Source organism: Cavenderia fasciculata (assembly GCF_000203815.1).
Source record: "Cavenderia fasciculata unplaced genomic scaffold Scf_Dfasci-F-a-25c12.r2-5, whole genome shotgun sequence".
In the NCBI taxonomy this organism is placed as follows: Eukaryota; Evosea; class Eumycetozoa; order Acytosteliales; family Cavenderiaceae; genus Cavenderia; species Cavenderia fasciculata.
The window spans coordinates 3,170,156-3,186,585 of NW_004457729.1; the positions used below are offsets into that span (position 1 = coordinate 3,170,156).

Consider the following 16,430-nt stretch of genomic DNA (forward strand, 5'->3'; position numbering starts at 1 on the left):
TATATTATCATCCTTCCTCTCCTCTATTAAAAGTGTTGTATTAGTATTTATTTAAATTGTAAAGAAGGAGACATCATTCACCTGTATAATAACGAGCAACGCGACGAGAACACGATAGACAGATATATATTATATTATCCTCTCGCCAACCAACCAACCAACACATAAACAAATAATAATAATTAAAAAAGAATGATTCTTCTCGAGACAGCCAACAAGATTTTATACGAAGAGGTGATTGCCCACTTTGGCGGCGACCATCGTACATTGAGCACATTTGCCGACTTTGACGGTGTCAAGTTCAACACACGTTCGAGCGATGACAAGCAACAGTTGTTTGTGTCCATCTCGTTCAAGGGCTCCCAAGACCTGCTCAAGAACGGTGGTGCCACCTACCTCAAGGCCGTCTACGGCGCCATGTTGCAAGCCAAGCCCGAGCAAGGCTACGACATCACGTTGGTGGTCGACGCCAACGCCTCGGGCGACAAGGAACAGCTCGCCAACAAGGTCGCCAACCTCAAGCGTAACTTGATGGCCGCCCCCTTCCTCATGGTGTTCGAGGCCATGGAGGCCAAGAAGCCCCTCCCCGAGACCATCACCATCGACTACCGTACCGACGAGTCGTTCTACATCAAGCCACAAGGCGACAATGTCACCGTCATCTTTGACATCCACTTCAAGGACGCCGATGATGTCATCCTCTCCAAGATCTTCCTCCAAGCCTTTGTCGATGTACGTAAGACCATGACCAGCGTGCCATCCGTCACATTCTCCCAAAAGGACCCACCACTTGAGCTCAAGGGTGTAAAGGGTGTCCGTGCTGGCGTCGCCCACGGCTTTGTCTCCATCACCCTCTTCCCTCTCCACCTCAAGAGAGCTCAAGAGACCGCTGACCTCATCCAAACCTTTAGAGATTATCTCCACTACCACATCAAGTGCTCCAAGGGTTACATGCACACCTCTATGAGAAACCGTGTCGACTCCCTCATCCAAGTCCTCAACCGTGCCAAGCCAGAACCAGTCAACACTGTCAAGCGTACTTTCAAGGGAAAATTCTTCAAGCAATCCTAAATCAAAATTTAAATTATTCAACAAACAAACAATCAACAAACAAACAACAAACTTTACAAACAACCCTACCTACTACCTTTACCCAAATTTCTATTTATTTATATAAAGTGAATTAATTTATAAATATACTTTAAATAATAATGATGTGTACAATTAAAATCATGGTTTTTGGATTATGATTTTTATTAAATATAATATAATATAATAATAAACAAAAATATTTGAAAACATAAATATATATAAATATATATATCATCATGTCTCTCTCTATCTTTATCTCTATCTAGATAGATGTAATATTATATGAAATAATATTATTTGTAAAACAGTGTGTTTGTTTACACAATTGGTATTGGTGGTGGGTATGAATATGAATCAATTGATATGTATATGTTTATAATCCAATCAACTGAATTCAGTATCTATTCCATTTAATATTTAACTCTTTTTGTTTAATTAAACTTTTGTATCGTCTCATCGAAATTTCGGGCTAAAGTAATGACTTTTTCAAAAGCATCAGCGATCATCCTTGTTTTAATCATTTGTTTAAGTTCATTTATAACAGCATCAGAAATGGCAGTTCCAGTTAAATTAACAGCAGAAGAGAGACCAGCTTTATTAGCTACCATCCCACAATGGGCTATGGTCGAAGGAGGAAGAGACGCTATCAAGAGAACTTACCTCTTTGCTGATTTCAATCAAGCTTTCAGTTTTATGACTCGTGTTGCTTTGGTTGCTGAACAAGTAAGTCTAGTCTATATATATTCATAATACTCTAATCAATAGTTATCAATGAATATACATATACACAAACTAACACAATCTTTTAATCAATCAATCAATCAATCTTCAAGATGGCTCATCACCCAGAATGGTTCAATGTATACAACAGAGTCGAGATTACTCTTGCTACTCATGATTGCAATGGTTTGTCAATGAATGATATTAATTTGGCAAAGACAATGGATACCTTTTTCGGTCAATACAAACTATAAACTATAAACTCTGTTGGTATTATAGTTATTTTTCTTTTTCTTTTTTTTGTTAACAAAGCAGAACTAATAAACAATAACATTTATTATTAAATGTTTGTTGTCTATTAATTCATTATTTATTCTTTTTTTTTAGGATCTACAAAATATTATTATTTTACTAGTTACATATATATATTACGGTACACAGTTTGTGGTATGTGCTAGTTTTTTTCTAATCTATATATTCCACAATGAATTCATTATACATGAGGAAGAGGAGGAAAGATTGGTTCAAATGGGCACCAAAAATTAAATTAATTAATTAATTGGTTGGATTTAAATCTACCTGATCACGATCCTAATCTTGTCTGTGTGTGTGAATCATTCTATTATTATAGAAATTTAAAACTAATGGTTGTAATACTAATATATTTACAATCTATATTACATTATTCCGAGAATAGCATCTTTCCATTTGGTTTGGTTAAAGGTTCCAGAATTAAGGTTAAAAATTGTACCCATTGAAATATTTTCGGAATATCACTAAATAATAATATTAATTAGTATTTGTTTTGGGGAGTTATATATATATTTATGTATTTAATACTTACAAGGATCTTACAGAGATCGATCGATATAACAATATTTAAATTAATAATCAATTCAAAACAGAAATATTGGTGATTGGTTTGGATATTATAATCATAATATTACGGCTCGCATTAAGCTATGCACTTTTGGAATGGTTGTTTCTTTTGTTTTTTTTTTGTTGCTTCTTGTAGATGTTGTTTTTTTTAAAATATATAAAAGTTGGAGGGGGATGGATGGGAGGGATTTCCAATGGAAATGAAAGATCATTCCATGGAGATTGGTGTATATAGGTATATTTAATTTCCCTTGAATAGAGATATAAAGGTGATTGATTATACAGTGTGAAGGTAGGTATATGGATATATGATGGATATATGATGGATGTACAGATAAATTATTTTACTATTATTATTATTGTGTTGGTTGATGATATCTTTTTAATGGATTATTGTATGTGGGAATCTAGGTTCACTGTTGGATGGACCACCGCCACCACCTCTTGCCATATTTTGATTTGGACCATGATGTATCATTCCACTGAGATACATCCCACTTGGGACTGTACTCGGAGTGTGGAGTGACATTGATAATGATGGTAGGGTAATCTTGGATTGCAAGGTGGATGAAAGCGATGGAAGTTGGTGAATGTCACTGGCCAGAGGATAGGGTGTGTCGTATGGTCCCCCATACGAGGTTGGCATATATGTGCATGGCAGAGGTGCAGACACTGCAGAAGAGGAGCAAATCGATGATCCACCAGGTTGATATTGTTTGAATACAAGGTGTGGATTATGGTGTTTCAATGCACATTTCGTATGCAAAAACAATTTACAACACCTGCATACTCCTGTGGTACGGGTGTCTTTGGTATCTTGTTTTTCATTCCTACATACATGACAATATCCTTTGAAATTATCATTGAAATGTACCAAATCCGATGATGCTCCCCTGTATGCATAATCTAGTTGGTTCTTTTCAAATGCTTCCTTTTTCTCTTCCCTTTTTAATTTACTAAACGATATTAAATCGCATTGGTAAAAATGTGATTTTGAATCATCTATAACAACAATAATAATAATAGGGTTGAATAAGTATAATCAAATAAATAAGAATATAACGTAATAAAATAAATATTTACCATTAGTCATGATTAAATTAGGAATTGAAGAGAGAGAAAGAGAATTAAATCCTTGGATTGATAAAAAAAAAAAAGTGGATGGATCTATAGGGACTGTTTTTTTTTTTAATTATATTGCCAAACAAACATAGAAATGTTGATAGATAGGCCAGTGAATACAAATTAAAAAAGATATGTATATATAATTTACTAGTACAGAAAATTTGAAATAAGAAATATTACTACTACTTTTAAATTGAATTTTTATATGTTTGGATGTTTTCTGTGATTCTTTTGAGTTGTGGTTGAGCAGGTTTTAAAGATTTATCCTGAACAAAGATTTATGATTTTAAGTTTGATGAAAGAAGAAGAAAAAATATATATAAAAAGTTGTTTGTTGTTATTGTTGGGATGAAAGATGAAATCTGAATCTATCCTCCAATCTTAGATAAAGTTTTGGTTTCAATTGTATTGTATTGATAAATTAGTTAAGTTAATTAGGTTTTTTATATTTTGATTTCCAACAATGTAAAACTCATATTTAAAAGTAGGTTTGTTGATGTGAGGTGGTGGAACAGTTGGGTGATGGTATCGCGTTGTGTGTGTGTCTATATCAAGGGGCTTTGCAGCATGAAAATGAATAGAGCCCAGCTTGAGGGTCGCGAGCTTCACTGCGGTTTGAGGTTTTTTATTTCGGTACCCCACTATATTTCCATTTTAGGAAAGTCAAACTTTGGTTATTTTATTCTTCGGTTCTGCCGCTGCTGCCAAATAAAATTAGGTTGGGGCAATTGAAACAGGTCAGTGGATTCCATTCGATTCGAGTGGCCTCTCGATAAACAGGGTGCCAACAACCGAGATTAATAAAAAATAAACAATTTGCCAGATGTTCAATAAGAAAAAAAAAAAAACAAAAACAAAAACAAAAACAACAAAACAACAAAAAACTTTTGCAAACAAACAAGATATCTCTCGAGCTAGCTCTCCAACTGAACAATCTTTCAGAGTATTGATTTTGTAGATATTGTTGGGCAACTGTTTTGGGCGACCCCTCCCAAAGCGGATTGGGGGTTCGAAAAGGGTAAAGACCTGAAAAAAGCAAAAAAAATTAAAAAAAATGTGAATGAGCGAGCTTGCGTCAAAACTTCAAAATTATCCAAATTAGGTATAGGTAATTTTAGGTAATACAAATACAATAGGTAATTATCTCTTGCAACTGCTGTATGCTGTTTTTGTCAACAATTGTCTAGGAGAGAGAGAGAGAGGTGTAGTAGTACTTCTACTCTCACTCATGAGAAGCAGTGTCCTCAAGGCTTTGCCTCCTCCTCTGTTCATATTATATTGTCCTCCCTCATATGTGAACCTCGTGAGGTTCATATATATATACACCCACCGCATTGAAAAAAAAAAAAGTCTAAAGCATGATGATACAGATAAACACTCCCTCCCTCTATCTCTCTATCTCTATCTCTCAACCACTCTATACAACTACTATAATATTATTATTATGTGTGTCCCTTTTTTTTTTTCTAGAAATTAATTTTTAAATTAAAAATTTTAAATTAAATGTTTATCTTTCTAACACATTCCTACCCACACACAAACATTATGTTTGTCAAACTGCCCCTCCCTCGCACACACACCATATTTATTATTTGTGCGCTCCGGTTGGTTCGATTGGATATGATTAGATATCATATATTTTAATCTATCTAATATCTTTTCTAAAAAAAGTATTTATTATATTATATTTTTAAATACTAAAGTACATCCCTTCCCTCCTTCCTTTTTTTCTCATGTACAATGATGGAGATAATATGGTGTTCAATACATGACAAAAAATCACTATCACGTGAAATGATTTATTTGTTGTTGTTGTTGTTGACTCTAACAACAATATTTTCCTCCCATACAAAAAGGAAATCAACAAAATTGGAGTAGGAGGGTTTGGTTTGGTTTGGTTATGAGAGGCGGTTGATCGATTGTGGTGTTGTGTGTGTGGTGATGAACTTCTGCTACTCTATCCACTCTTCTTCTTTGTTGTTCGTCAATCACCACAATTCTAAGTTGAGTGTGTACAATATCCACACCACACTTGGATGTTTTTTTTTCAAACCATCCACTTCATAACTATTATCCTCCCAATTCCATCCTGTTTGATCGATAGCCATTTGCAACTACACCATCATTACACATTGTTGTTGTTTGATATTTAGTAGGGACGATAAATTAAATAGAATTTGTTAGAGAGAGAAAGAGAGAAAAGAGCGCGTAGTTCCCAAAACAAAACCAAGATATATTAATATAGTTGGTTAGTATACAAAGCTTCTATATCCTCACTCATCTGTGTTTGTTTTTTGTTTTCTCTGATACAACAAAACAAAAGGTATGGTGGGCAATACTCTTCTATTTTTAAAATATTAAAAGAGATCGCCTGGGGACAAGGAAAGTTAAAGGATCGTTAGATATATAGACTGCTGACGGATGGACGGTTGACAACAAAAGACAAGAAAGTATATATATGAAATTCAATCGAGTACTTGGGGGATATTCATAGCTATGACATAGCATAGGCGCCAACCGACATCCAACAGCGCACAAAGAGGACAACGAAACGAAAATTGCGGTTGGGTCGGTTATGCGCGCTCTTCTGCCCAAAATTAAGAACATTTTCATTTTCATGATTTTTCCTTTTTTGTCTTTATGTTTTTGTGACATCTCATAAATTCTATTATCCTCTTCTGCTGTTGCTCATCAACAACAAAAACAATTATATACCTAAAACAAGACTATACGACACATAATAGGAATAACTCTCTTATTACAACACATCACCATCATCAAAAGGTACTACTTTTCTTCACTCTTTTAAACCATCCGCATTGTCCTTTTGTCCACCCATCCAATCTATCAGCTGAGCCCCATATATATAGATAAAAAAAAAACATATACTAACTCGATTTCTTTCTCTTTATCTGTAATAATATCTTATCTATCTATCTATCTATCCATCCTTTTATTACTTATCTATTATCTATCTTATCTATCTGTCTCTTATCTATTGTTTTTTTAATAATATTTAGATTATTAACCAACTTCAAACTAAGCCCTCCCCAAAACTAAAATATATTTAATTATATTTATATATATATAGACATATACACACATACCTACACCAACCAATCAACCATTCACCCAACACTCTCAACACTCAACAATCATATTTATTAAATCCTTAAACCTTTTTATTGTACAATAATCACACAACAAGAGTAAATTAAATAATCTTATCCGGAATCCCCCACAATAACCGCGAAGAAAGAGAAACAAGGAAAAAAGAAGATTATTTAATTTCATCTAAAGAGGCTTATATATATATATATTTCTATCAATCTCTTTTTTAATTATTAAAAAACATATATATTATTTTTAATTTTATACATAACCTCCTCCTCAACAACTATTATATAAATTTATAATGGAACCAAACCCTCAACAACAACAACTAATGCAAGCACAACATGCTCCAATTGCCAATGGAGTGGTTGGCGAGCAAGGACAATTTACAGATTTTCAATCAGGTGATCCATCCGACTCACCACCACCACCAGAGGAAGACAACGATTGTCCCAAGGTAGAGAAGAAGGCTGGTCGCAGAAAGATCAATATCGAGTTTATCAACGAAAAGTCGAGACGTCATATTACATTTAGCAAGCGTAAAACGGGTATCATGAAAAAGGCATTTGAACTCAGCACACTGACTGGCACACAAGTTTTGTTGTTGGTGGCCTCTGAGACTGGCCACGTCTATACCTTTGCCACGCCAAAGCTGCAGCCACTCATCACCAAGCCCGAAGGAAAACAACTCATCCAAACCTGTCTAAATGCACCCGATACTCCATCCGAATCTCAATATCCAACAGCTACTACTACGACACCTACTAACGGTTCCAGTAATGGAAATAATTATCAAGAAGAAAAATCAAGACCTATATCTGTAAATATTAAACACAACAAAATATTAATATTAATCATTGTAATACTAATACTGACCTTTGTTTGATTTATTTTTGTTTGTTTAGGTAAAGGTTGAAAAAAATCAACCAATATTAAATGCCGTACAACAAGCACAACAAGAAATACAACAAGCACAACAACAACAAGCCGCACACCAACAAGCACAACAACAAGCTGCACAACAACAAGCTGCTCAGCAACAAGCCGCCGCACAACAACAACAACAACAACAACAACAACAACAACAACAACAACAACAACAATCATCGCAATCCAGAGCTTACAACGTAGCACCAATACAGACACAACCCATACAATCGATACAGCAACAAGTTGGTGCACCAAATTTAGTGGGATACCCAGTGGCCCCACCCCCCGAAGTATTACTATATCAGCAACAACAAGGTAAAATGTCAATGACCTCCCAACCCCAAATATTATCCAACCAAGCCATACAACCAACCACCCCAACCAGCGGTTCACTCCTCACCTCCATCCCAACATCGTCGTCACCTGGAAGCACTACACCCAACAACTATTTACCATCCTTTTCTCCATATCCTACTTCTTCCCCAAGTTACGCATCAAATGTATACTCTCCATCCAACCAACAACAACAACCACAATACCAACAACAACAACCACAACAACAACAAAGATATACTAATTCAAATATTCCACAGCTCAACGGAATGTCGTCACCATCTAAAGATACTTATACGAATTAATCTAAATTATTATCAATATTATTTAATAAAGATTGGTTGAGACCAACCTCCAATCTTTTTTTACCACCCATACACAATATAAATGTTAAACTGGAATTCTATTGGGAGATCCATAGACGTTGTTGATTCAAGGAACACATGAAAACGGTTAGGGTTGATGTATTACGTGTTCTTGATATTGGTAGACTGTCATTGTTACCAATTCAAAGTACTATAGATTGTGAATCTATCGAATATTCATAATAATTATGTGACAAAAAAAAAATAGAATTGATCAATAGTGGTCCAACCAATGACGATAAAAAGACAGATTATTATAGCGGAAAGAAAGGATATTTTTCAGTTACCAAACTTGTATTTTGTTGTCCTAAATCTGGAAAGATATTGTTTATTGCCCCATCTCGCCCGGGATCAAGAAACGATATGAGTTTGGCAAGTGAACAAGCCAAGAAATGGTCAATTTTGGGCACAAACCTTCGCTTTAAATTTACTTCAAAGGATGATACATTAGATATTCATTATAAAATATGGTGTGGAATTGCCTATCTTCAAAATTCATTTACTGAAATTCGTAAATAAATATATTCTTTACCATATTTATTTATTGATGTATTTATTGATAAAAAATATAATTAAAATCATTTTGACTAGCCGATATTAAAATTTATGAAGAGATTAAAAAAAATTAATTTAATTAAAATATTTTATATATCTGTGTGTTTTGTCGGAGGAGGGAGAGGGGGGAATGTTCAACAGTGTGTTGGAAATACAATCCATTGGCATTCGTTTACTAATGGATTACTGGCCGGCAGACACAGGGGCAATGTATTGATATCAAACTCCATAGACTTCTGGAATGGTATACCTAACATTGGAGATTTCCTTATTAATGAGATGATTCGTAATTTTTCAGTATGTTTTTAGGTAATTTGTGAAAATGAAAGTTTCTGTGTTTGTAATTGACCTAGAAAATATCTATTTATAACAAGTTGACTTTTTCTCAAAATTGTTTATTCACCAACCCAAATACAATTTATAGATAATCACATCATCTTTGATACTATTTATAAAATATTTAGTATTAAACCAACCAACTCACTTTCCAAACACAAACTTTGAAGACGATTCTGTTCCACCAAATATCCTAAAACCGTTTTTTCCATACTCTTTATATACATAAACACATATATATATATATTTATATATAAATCAAACCATTTCTACATTTTTAATTAATTAACCATTTGGTACATTTTTAACAAATTAATCACCCAAACTAAACCCAAACAAACACAAAATGAATTCATCAACTACTACAATGGAGATGTTTTATCCACCTTTAAAATTAAATTTCAATGTGACATCGGATGATCCATTATTGTCAACAAATAATTTCCTTTCACTCGACAATTCATATCTATTTGCAAAGTCACAACAATTTCAACAACAATTATATTCTCTTACCCATTGGGATTATCACTATTTCCAAGATGGAGATAATTTCCTAACAAATAATTTTGGTTTAAAATCGATTCCTTTAAACAATATTGATGTTATTAAATGTATTTCATATTTCTTTTTCCTACCAATGATTGCTTACTATGCCATATCTATTGGATTTTTAAAACTTTCTCCATATATTCTGTCCGAAGAATCACAACTCAAAGTTCATGAACTTGCAAAGACCAAAAAATATCATGAAATCGTTCAAAGATTGATTCGATCACTCTATGTTTTGTATTTGTTTTATCATTTTTGGAAAAATGTAATGTCTTTTCACAAGGATGAAATAGATCCATACTTTATTGCTGCTGCCTATGCCATCTATCACATGGCAGATACTTGCATTTTATTTTTCTATCAATCAAAACATATTGACATGTATCTTCATCATGCATGTGCTGTTATTTCTCTTTCAATTATGGTGGTAAGTATAAGTATAAAAAAGAAAAAAAAACAAAAAGATAATTTCAAATTGATAAATTAATTCTTTTTTGTATTCTTTTTTTCTTTCTTTTTAGTTTGGAGTTAATAAGGGATTATATCCAATTTTAATGTCTGGATGTGTTGATATCCTTTCAGTTTTCTCCTTTTTCTTATTTGCAATGAAGAGTTTTGGAAAATCATATAATTACTTTTATGTTTTTTGTTTGGCAATGTCAAATGGTAAGTATAAATATTTATATATTGTGATGATAATAATATTTTGACAATTGATATTGATATTTGTTTTTTTTTAAGTTATCATTTTATTTTATCGAGCTCCAATTCATATTCATTTGTTGCAACACCTTTACAATGGTAATTTCCCAGGTGGAATATTATGGTGTATCCCAAATATTATTATTCTTTTACTTGATGCTAAATGGTTCCATAGTATTTTCAAAAGTTTAATCTATTCAATTAAATCAATTCAAAAAATCAAATCAAATTAAAAAAATATAAAAATAATAATAATAAAAAAAATATAATGATCATCCCTCACTCATTACATACAAAAATGAATAGAAATAGATAATCTATATTCATAAATATAAAACCGATATACTAAAAAAAATAAATAATAAATGTAAAAAAGTCCGAACTTTTTGTTTCTTTATTTATTTTTTAAAAAATATTATATATTATATACTAGTATTATAAATTATAAGAATTATAGTTAGTTTAATTTTATTTTATTTATTTATTGATTTATTTTTTAACCTTTTTCAAAGGTTGTTTAACTTTTTCTTCAGAGTTATTTTCTTTTAAACTTTCACTAGTATTGTTGTTGTTGTCAAAATCTTCTCTCTTTTTCTTTTTATCCTTCTTTGTTGTGTTACTAGTAGTATTATTGTCTTCGGCGCCGGTGGTGCTATTTTCTTCTGATGGATTTAATTTTTTCTCTGCTCTTCTTGCCAATTTTCTGTCTCTTCTTACATCCTTTCCAGACTTTGGTTTTTCTTGATTATTGTTTTCTTGGTCTTGGTTATTGGTACCATATTTTCATTGGCTATATCACTATACAATTGAGCACCTTCATCGATATCTTGGAATCTCTTTTTCTTTTTGTGTTGGAGCTTGTTATCAATCTTGAGGCCTGGGTTGGCTTGGCCACGCTGGGCATTGTCGACGGTGAGGTATGAGTGTTCAAAGGTCTTGCCCTTGCGCTTGCGCTTGGGGGCTTCCAAAAGGTCAGACTCGACCTGGAGGAGACGAAGGATTTTCTTGGAGGCTTCTTTTTGGGCCTGACTCTTGTGCTTGTCGCACATTGCCGACAAGTGGTTCTCGAGTTTGTAGGCATCGACGATTTCGTTGAACTTTTCAACCGAGACATAGGTGAGTGCGACGGTGACGTAGGCGGTGAGTGTGGCAAGGATGTCAAAGACAGAACGCGACTTTAGGGAAGCCGACGAGATGACGGCAATGACCGAGGCAAAGAGGGGCTGAGCTTGCTTGAGGTACAAGTCACCGTTGGTGCCGTGTTGTTCCTTGTGCTCGACGAGCGAGTTGATGATGCTGAGGAACTTCTTGATGCAAAAGTCTGGACATCCCTCCTTGATGTAGTTGAGCAACTTGGGTACATAGTCCCAGGCAAATTGAGGGTAACGTGAGGCAAACTCGGCAAGGAACGATGCAGAAACACCACCCTTGTCCAAGATCAACTTCTTCTCGGTCACTTCCTTGAGACGACGTGTGAGAGCAGCTGGCTCAAACTTGTTGGCTTGTTGGAGCACCTTGATGGCCATGTAGATGGTGTGGGCAGCCATGACAAACTGGAATGGCTTGGCACTACGCTCGGCAACCGACATGGTCTTGGCCTTGATGAGACGGTCAAAACAGATGTTCATGAGCTTGGTGGGGACGGCGGCGGGGACGGTGGCGCCCATCGACTTGATGCCACCAACACGGTTCTTAAAGAGTGACACCATCTTGTTGGAGATGGTTGGGTCTTCAGAGAGTGATGCTTCAATGAGACGTGGGAGCAACTCAAAGACGAGTGGATTGGCAACATTGGAGTACTTTTTAATGTATTGGTCGATGAGATCGATGAGACGGATCTTGAGGTTGAGTGACTTGCTCTTGAGGTCTTGGAAATTGGACTTCTTTTCCTTTTTGTTTTTGAAAACTGCTGCAAGTGACTTGTCAAGTTGCTTGGCTTGTTCTTCGGTTGGTGGGTCCAACGAGTCATCATCATCCTCTTCCAATAACAAATGGCCTGCCAATTGTTTCTTTAAACGTGCAACAAATTCTGGATCTACCTTGTCATCATCATCTGAATCTTCTTCTTCCTCTTCTTCTTCATCATCATCTTGGTTTTCTTCTTCTTCTTCTTCGTCATCATCATCATCTTCATTTTCTTCATTGTCTTGTCCATTTTCATCAATATCCATTTCATCACCACTGACGATTTCAAGATCATCATCTTCATCGTCATCATCAGCTTCACCATTATCATTTTGGTCAAAGATGTCATCGATTGGGGTAGTGATAATGTTGATGATGTGTTCAAAGGCGGGCATGGTCATTTGGTCGGAAAAGATGCCAAAGATTTGCTTGACGACAGTCTTGTGGAGCGATGAGCTGTGGTCGAGCAAACTGATCAAGATATCAATCAACACCATGAGGGCGGATGGCTTGTCACTTTCAGCAGCGGCAGCCTTGGCAGCAGCCTTTTTCTTGGCAGGGGTCGAGGCAGCGGCAGCCTTGGCAGCAGCCGAGGTGAGGTCTTCGTAGGCTTCGACGAGATCGTCAACAAACTCTGAGATTTCCATTGGGTCGACAACGTATTGCAAGGCAATGTGAGTGAACAAGAGTTCAAAGCCCTTGACATGGACGGAACGGTTGGCCATTGGAATAGCGTGCAATTGGCTGATGATACGGGTGACCTTTTCGATTGGCTTGAGTCCACTTGGCAAAAATGTGGTGGTCAATGGACGTGGCTCGGGTCTAGAAAAGATGTATGATTGGAAGTTGTAGACAAATGAAATCCAGAGCTCGCCAGTCTCTGTGACACCTGTGATTTGGTCGACTGGATTGACGAGGACAGTGTCGTCCTTGGAGGCTGGTGTCTTTGGAGCGAGGTTGAGTGTGGTCAACTCTTCGAGAATCGAGTAGAACTTGGAGACACATGATGCACGGGTAGCGTGACCGATTGGGTATTCGGGGACACGAGTAATCAACTTGTCGTCAAATGGATCGGCCGAGGTAGCGACAGCAGCAGTCTTGGCAGTAGCAGCCTTCTTCTTGCTTGGTGTGGCTTGGGTGGTTGGAGGAATGATCGAATTATTATAGAAAGCGTTGAAATAAAAGAATTTGGCGATACGAGCAATAGTTTGTTCGATTGATACAATAAAGCTGGTTGGTCTCTTGATCGAGTCCTTGGCGACAATGTTGAGTTGGAGGATGGCCCAGCTACGCATGTTTTGTGTGCCGACGGCCTCTTCAGTCTCGTCAGACTCTTCGGATGACTTCTTCTCGGTAGCCGAGACAACAACGTCTCCCTTCTTTGGATGAGCATTGTAGAAAGAGTCAATGATAAACTCGGTGTACTTGGCAACATGCTCGGCATCAATATCACGAACCAAAGCTGTAATAACATCAACTGGAACTTGTCTGTCATGTAACTTGTCATGATTAATCGAGAAGAAATAAATCAATTCCAATCTATGAGTTTGTGAAATTTCTGCTACCTTTGCAATTCCTTGGAACTAAAATAAGTGAAAAAAAATTAGACAAAATATTATATATTATTTATATTTGTTTGATATACATACAACTTGAGAACCTATTTCATGGAGAGCACTATCAGTCTTTAGAGAATCATTTAAATAATAGATAACATTCTTTGTAAAGAAGAATTTCATTGAAGTGGTTGGAATCATTGGTAACAACATTTCAAACAATTGTAAACCTAAATACTTTTTCATGTTTGATGATGTTCTAAACAAATTGTCTTTTAAAAGTATAATAATAATAATAATAATATATTAGAATAATATTCATGGATATTGAGATATATATATATATATATAACTTATTTTAACATACTTTCTACAACAACATTCCAAAATTCGATTAAACTTGCATTTTCCTTATGACCTTGAACCAAAGCATTGATGGTAAGTTTCCAGATCTTATGTACTCTTGGGTGACTCTTGACAGTCTCACTATAGATATTTTTAAGTAACTTTAAATTGCTTTGATGGAAAATCGATTTGTTTGACCATCCCTTGCATGATTTTGTAATATCAAATGACTATACAAATAATAATAATAATAAATGAGATATGGTTAGAATTGGATATATATATATGATGATATGATATATTTGATAGTTTTTAGACATACAGAGAAACGGGCAGAAATAAAATATAAAAGTGATAAAAGTTCTGGAGAATAGTCGTCTATTTTTTCGGGGATCAAGGTTTTGATGTGAGACCAAAGGATGGGGAGGTTACTCTCGTCCAACAATTCAATGACCGAGACCAAGAGTTCGTATGACAAGTCGACATAGATTGCACGTTTGCGAGAGATGAAAATGAGTTGTTCGATGATGGCTTCGACGATGTGTTCAGAGGATGGGGTGTTGCCGTTGTAGGCAAAACTGTTGGTTGGCTCGGTCACCAACTTGTACGATTCTTCGATACGTCCCGAACGGATGAGAGCCATCAAGGCAAACAAACGACCATAGTGAGACTCACGCTCTGACAAGTCTCTACCTGTAATATCCAATGTATGCATAATAAAGTCAAACATCCATCCAATATCGATTTCGGGCAATGCGTTGATCAACTCTCCCAACGCCAATGAGAAACCCATCTTGGTGAGTTCACGTGATGAAGCCAAACCATAAACAAGTCTCTTGAGTGAATAGTTTAATTCAATTGTAAGCTTTTCATTTGCTACTTTGGATCTACCTATTGATGATGATGCTAAAAAATATATAAAGTAAAGTAAAGTAAAGTATAGAGTATATTTATAAATATGGTGTTTTAAATATATTCTATTCTATTCTATTCTATTCTTATTTGCATACCATATTTTGAAAGATCACGACGATCTGCAGGATTAAACTTCTTTTGAATATCTGAGAGTGTCGAGACGAGGGTAGAGACACCGTTGATACGGGTACCTTCATCAGCTGAGATAATGTCGTAGAAGCATTGAAGGATGGTGTCTTTATGCTTCATAGATTCGAGTGTACCGATATTGCTACTATTGTAGGCGTCATACTCGGCAGTATGACCCTCTTCTTCTTTATTGTTGTTGTTGTTGTTTAAACCGACCATTATTTATATATTTGATTATTCTATATATATGTATGTTGAATGGTGTGGTGATACTATCTTTAACTTATACTATTTGATTAAAATATAAATATATAGATATATGAACTGAACTGAACTGTCTGTCTGTCTATCTGTTACTATCTCTACACAAATGCAAATAGATTCGTGTGGAAGGTGTAAAAGTGGGGGGATCTGAGTAGAACAGAGAGAGCGTGGCAACAAGTATCGTGTCGTCTTTAAACTAAGTAAAGTATAGTAATAAAGTTGAGTTGGGGTGAAAGAGAGAGAGATCGAACAACAAAGAAAAGCACAATAACAAAAAATAAAACGAACGAAGAGTGTTCGGTCGCATGACTTTAATTTTTTTATTTTTTTTGAATTATTAGCTGAGCGCTTTCTGTACTCACTTTGGACGTTGCAAACCAACTCCCTTGACAATATCAACAAAGAATACATACATCAAATATATTTATACTATATTTAATTAATGAATTGATCCTACCTTCACATCTTTCATTTTTGTTGTGATTATTATTATTTATATTCAAAGATATATTTTACTTTTATCTGATACACCAAACAAATCAAGAAGATTGTTTGTTTGTTTATTCATAAAGAGAGAGAGAGAGAGAGGATGGAAAAGAAACAAATTGAAAGATAT

General features: G+C 35.1%; 7 protein-coding genes across 7 annotated transcripts; 5 read left to right on the forward strand and 2 right to left on the reverse strand.

Moving 5' to 3' along the window:
• Positions 1-192: 192 nt before the first annotated feature.
• Positions 193-1,071, forward strand: arcB (actin related protein 2/3 complex; the record flags this gene model as incomplete). The annotated part of the gene is made up of 1 exon (XM_004359515.1): positions 193-1,071. The coding sequence occupies one exon, from the start codon at positions 193-195 to the stop codon at positions 1,069-1,071; it is 879 nt and encodes a 292-aa protein (XP_004359572.1).
• A 498-nt stretch (positions 1,072-1,569) lies between these two features.
• Positions 1,570-2,066, forward strand: pcbd (pterin-4-alpha-carbinolamine dehydratase; the record flags this gene model as incomplete). Its single annotated transcript, XM_004359516.1, has 2 exons — positions 1,570-1,815; positions 1,926-2,066. 2 exons carry the CDS (start codon positions 1,570-1,572, stop codon positions 2,064-2,066), a joined length of 387 nt encoding a protein of 128 aa, XP_004359573.1.
• A 1,007-nt stretch (positions 2,067-3,073) lies between these two features.
• Positions 3,074-5,924, reverse strand: DFA_01610 (uncharacterized protein; the record flags this gene model as incomplete). The annotated part of the gene is made up of 2 exons (XM_004359517.1): positions 3,074-3,693; positions 5,870-5,924. 2 exons carry the CDS (start codon positions 5,922-5,924, stop codon positions 3,074-3,076), a joined length of 675 nt encoding a protein of 224 aa, XP_004359574.1.
• A 1,307-nt stretch (positions 5,925-7,231) lies between these two features.
• On the forward strand, positions 7,232-8,498 carry DFA_01611 (MADS-box transcription factor; the record flags this gene model as incomplete). Its single annotated transcript, XM_004359518.1, has 2 exons — positions 7,232-7,750; positions 7,836-8,498. The coding sequence occupies 2 exons, from the start codon at positions 7,232-7,234 to the stop codon at positions 8,496-8,498; spliced, it is 1,182 nt and encodes a 393-aa protein (XP_004359575.1).
• Positions 8,499-8,636: 138 nt separating this feature from the next.
• On the forward strand, positions 8,637-9,077 carry DFA_01612 (uncharacterized protein; the record flags this gene model as incomplete). Its single annotated transcript, XM_004359519.1, has 2 exons — positions 8,637-8,706; positions 8,767-9,077. The coding sequence occupies 2 exons, from the start codon at positions 8,637-8,639 to the stop codon at positions 9,075-9,077; spliced, it is 381 nt and encodes a 126-aa protein (XP_004359576.1).
• A 718-nt stretch (positions 9,078-9,795) lies between these two features.
• Positions 9,796-10,933, forward strand: DFA_01613 (uncharacterized protein; the record flags this gene model as incomplete). Its single annotated transcript, XM_004359520.1, has 3 exons — positions 9,796-10,425; positions 10,520-10,664; positions 10,740-10,933. The coding sequence occupies 3 exons, from the start codon at positions 9,796-9,798 to the stop codon at positions 10,931-10,933; spliced, it is 969 nt and encodes a 322-aa protein (XP_004359577.1).
• Positions 10,934-11,189: 256 nt separating this feature from the next.
• On the reverse strand, positions 11,190-15,769 carry DFA_01614 (DNA polymerase V family protein; the record flags this gene model as incomplete). Its single annotated transcript, XM_004359521.1, has 6 exons — positions 11,190-11,429; positions 11,477-14,188; positions 14,255-14,433; positions 14,529-14,736; positions 14,829-15,412; positions 15,517-15,769. The coding sequence occupies 6 exons, from the start codon at positions 15,767-15,769 to the stop codon at positions 11,190-11,192; spliced, it is 4,176 nt and encodes a 1,391-aa protein (XP_004359578.1).
• Between the last annotated feature and the right edge of the window lie 661 nt (positions 15,770-16,430).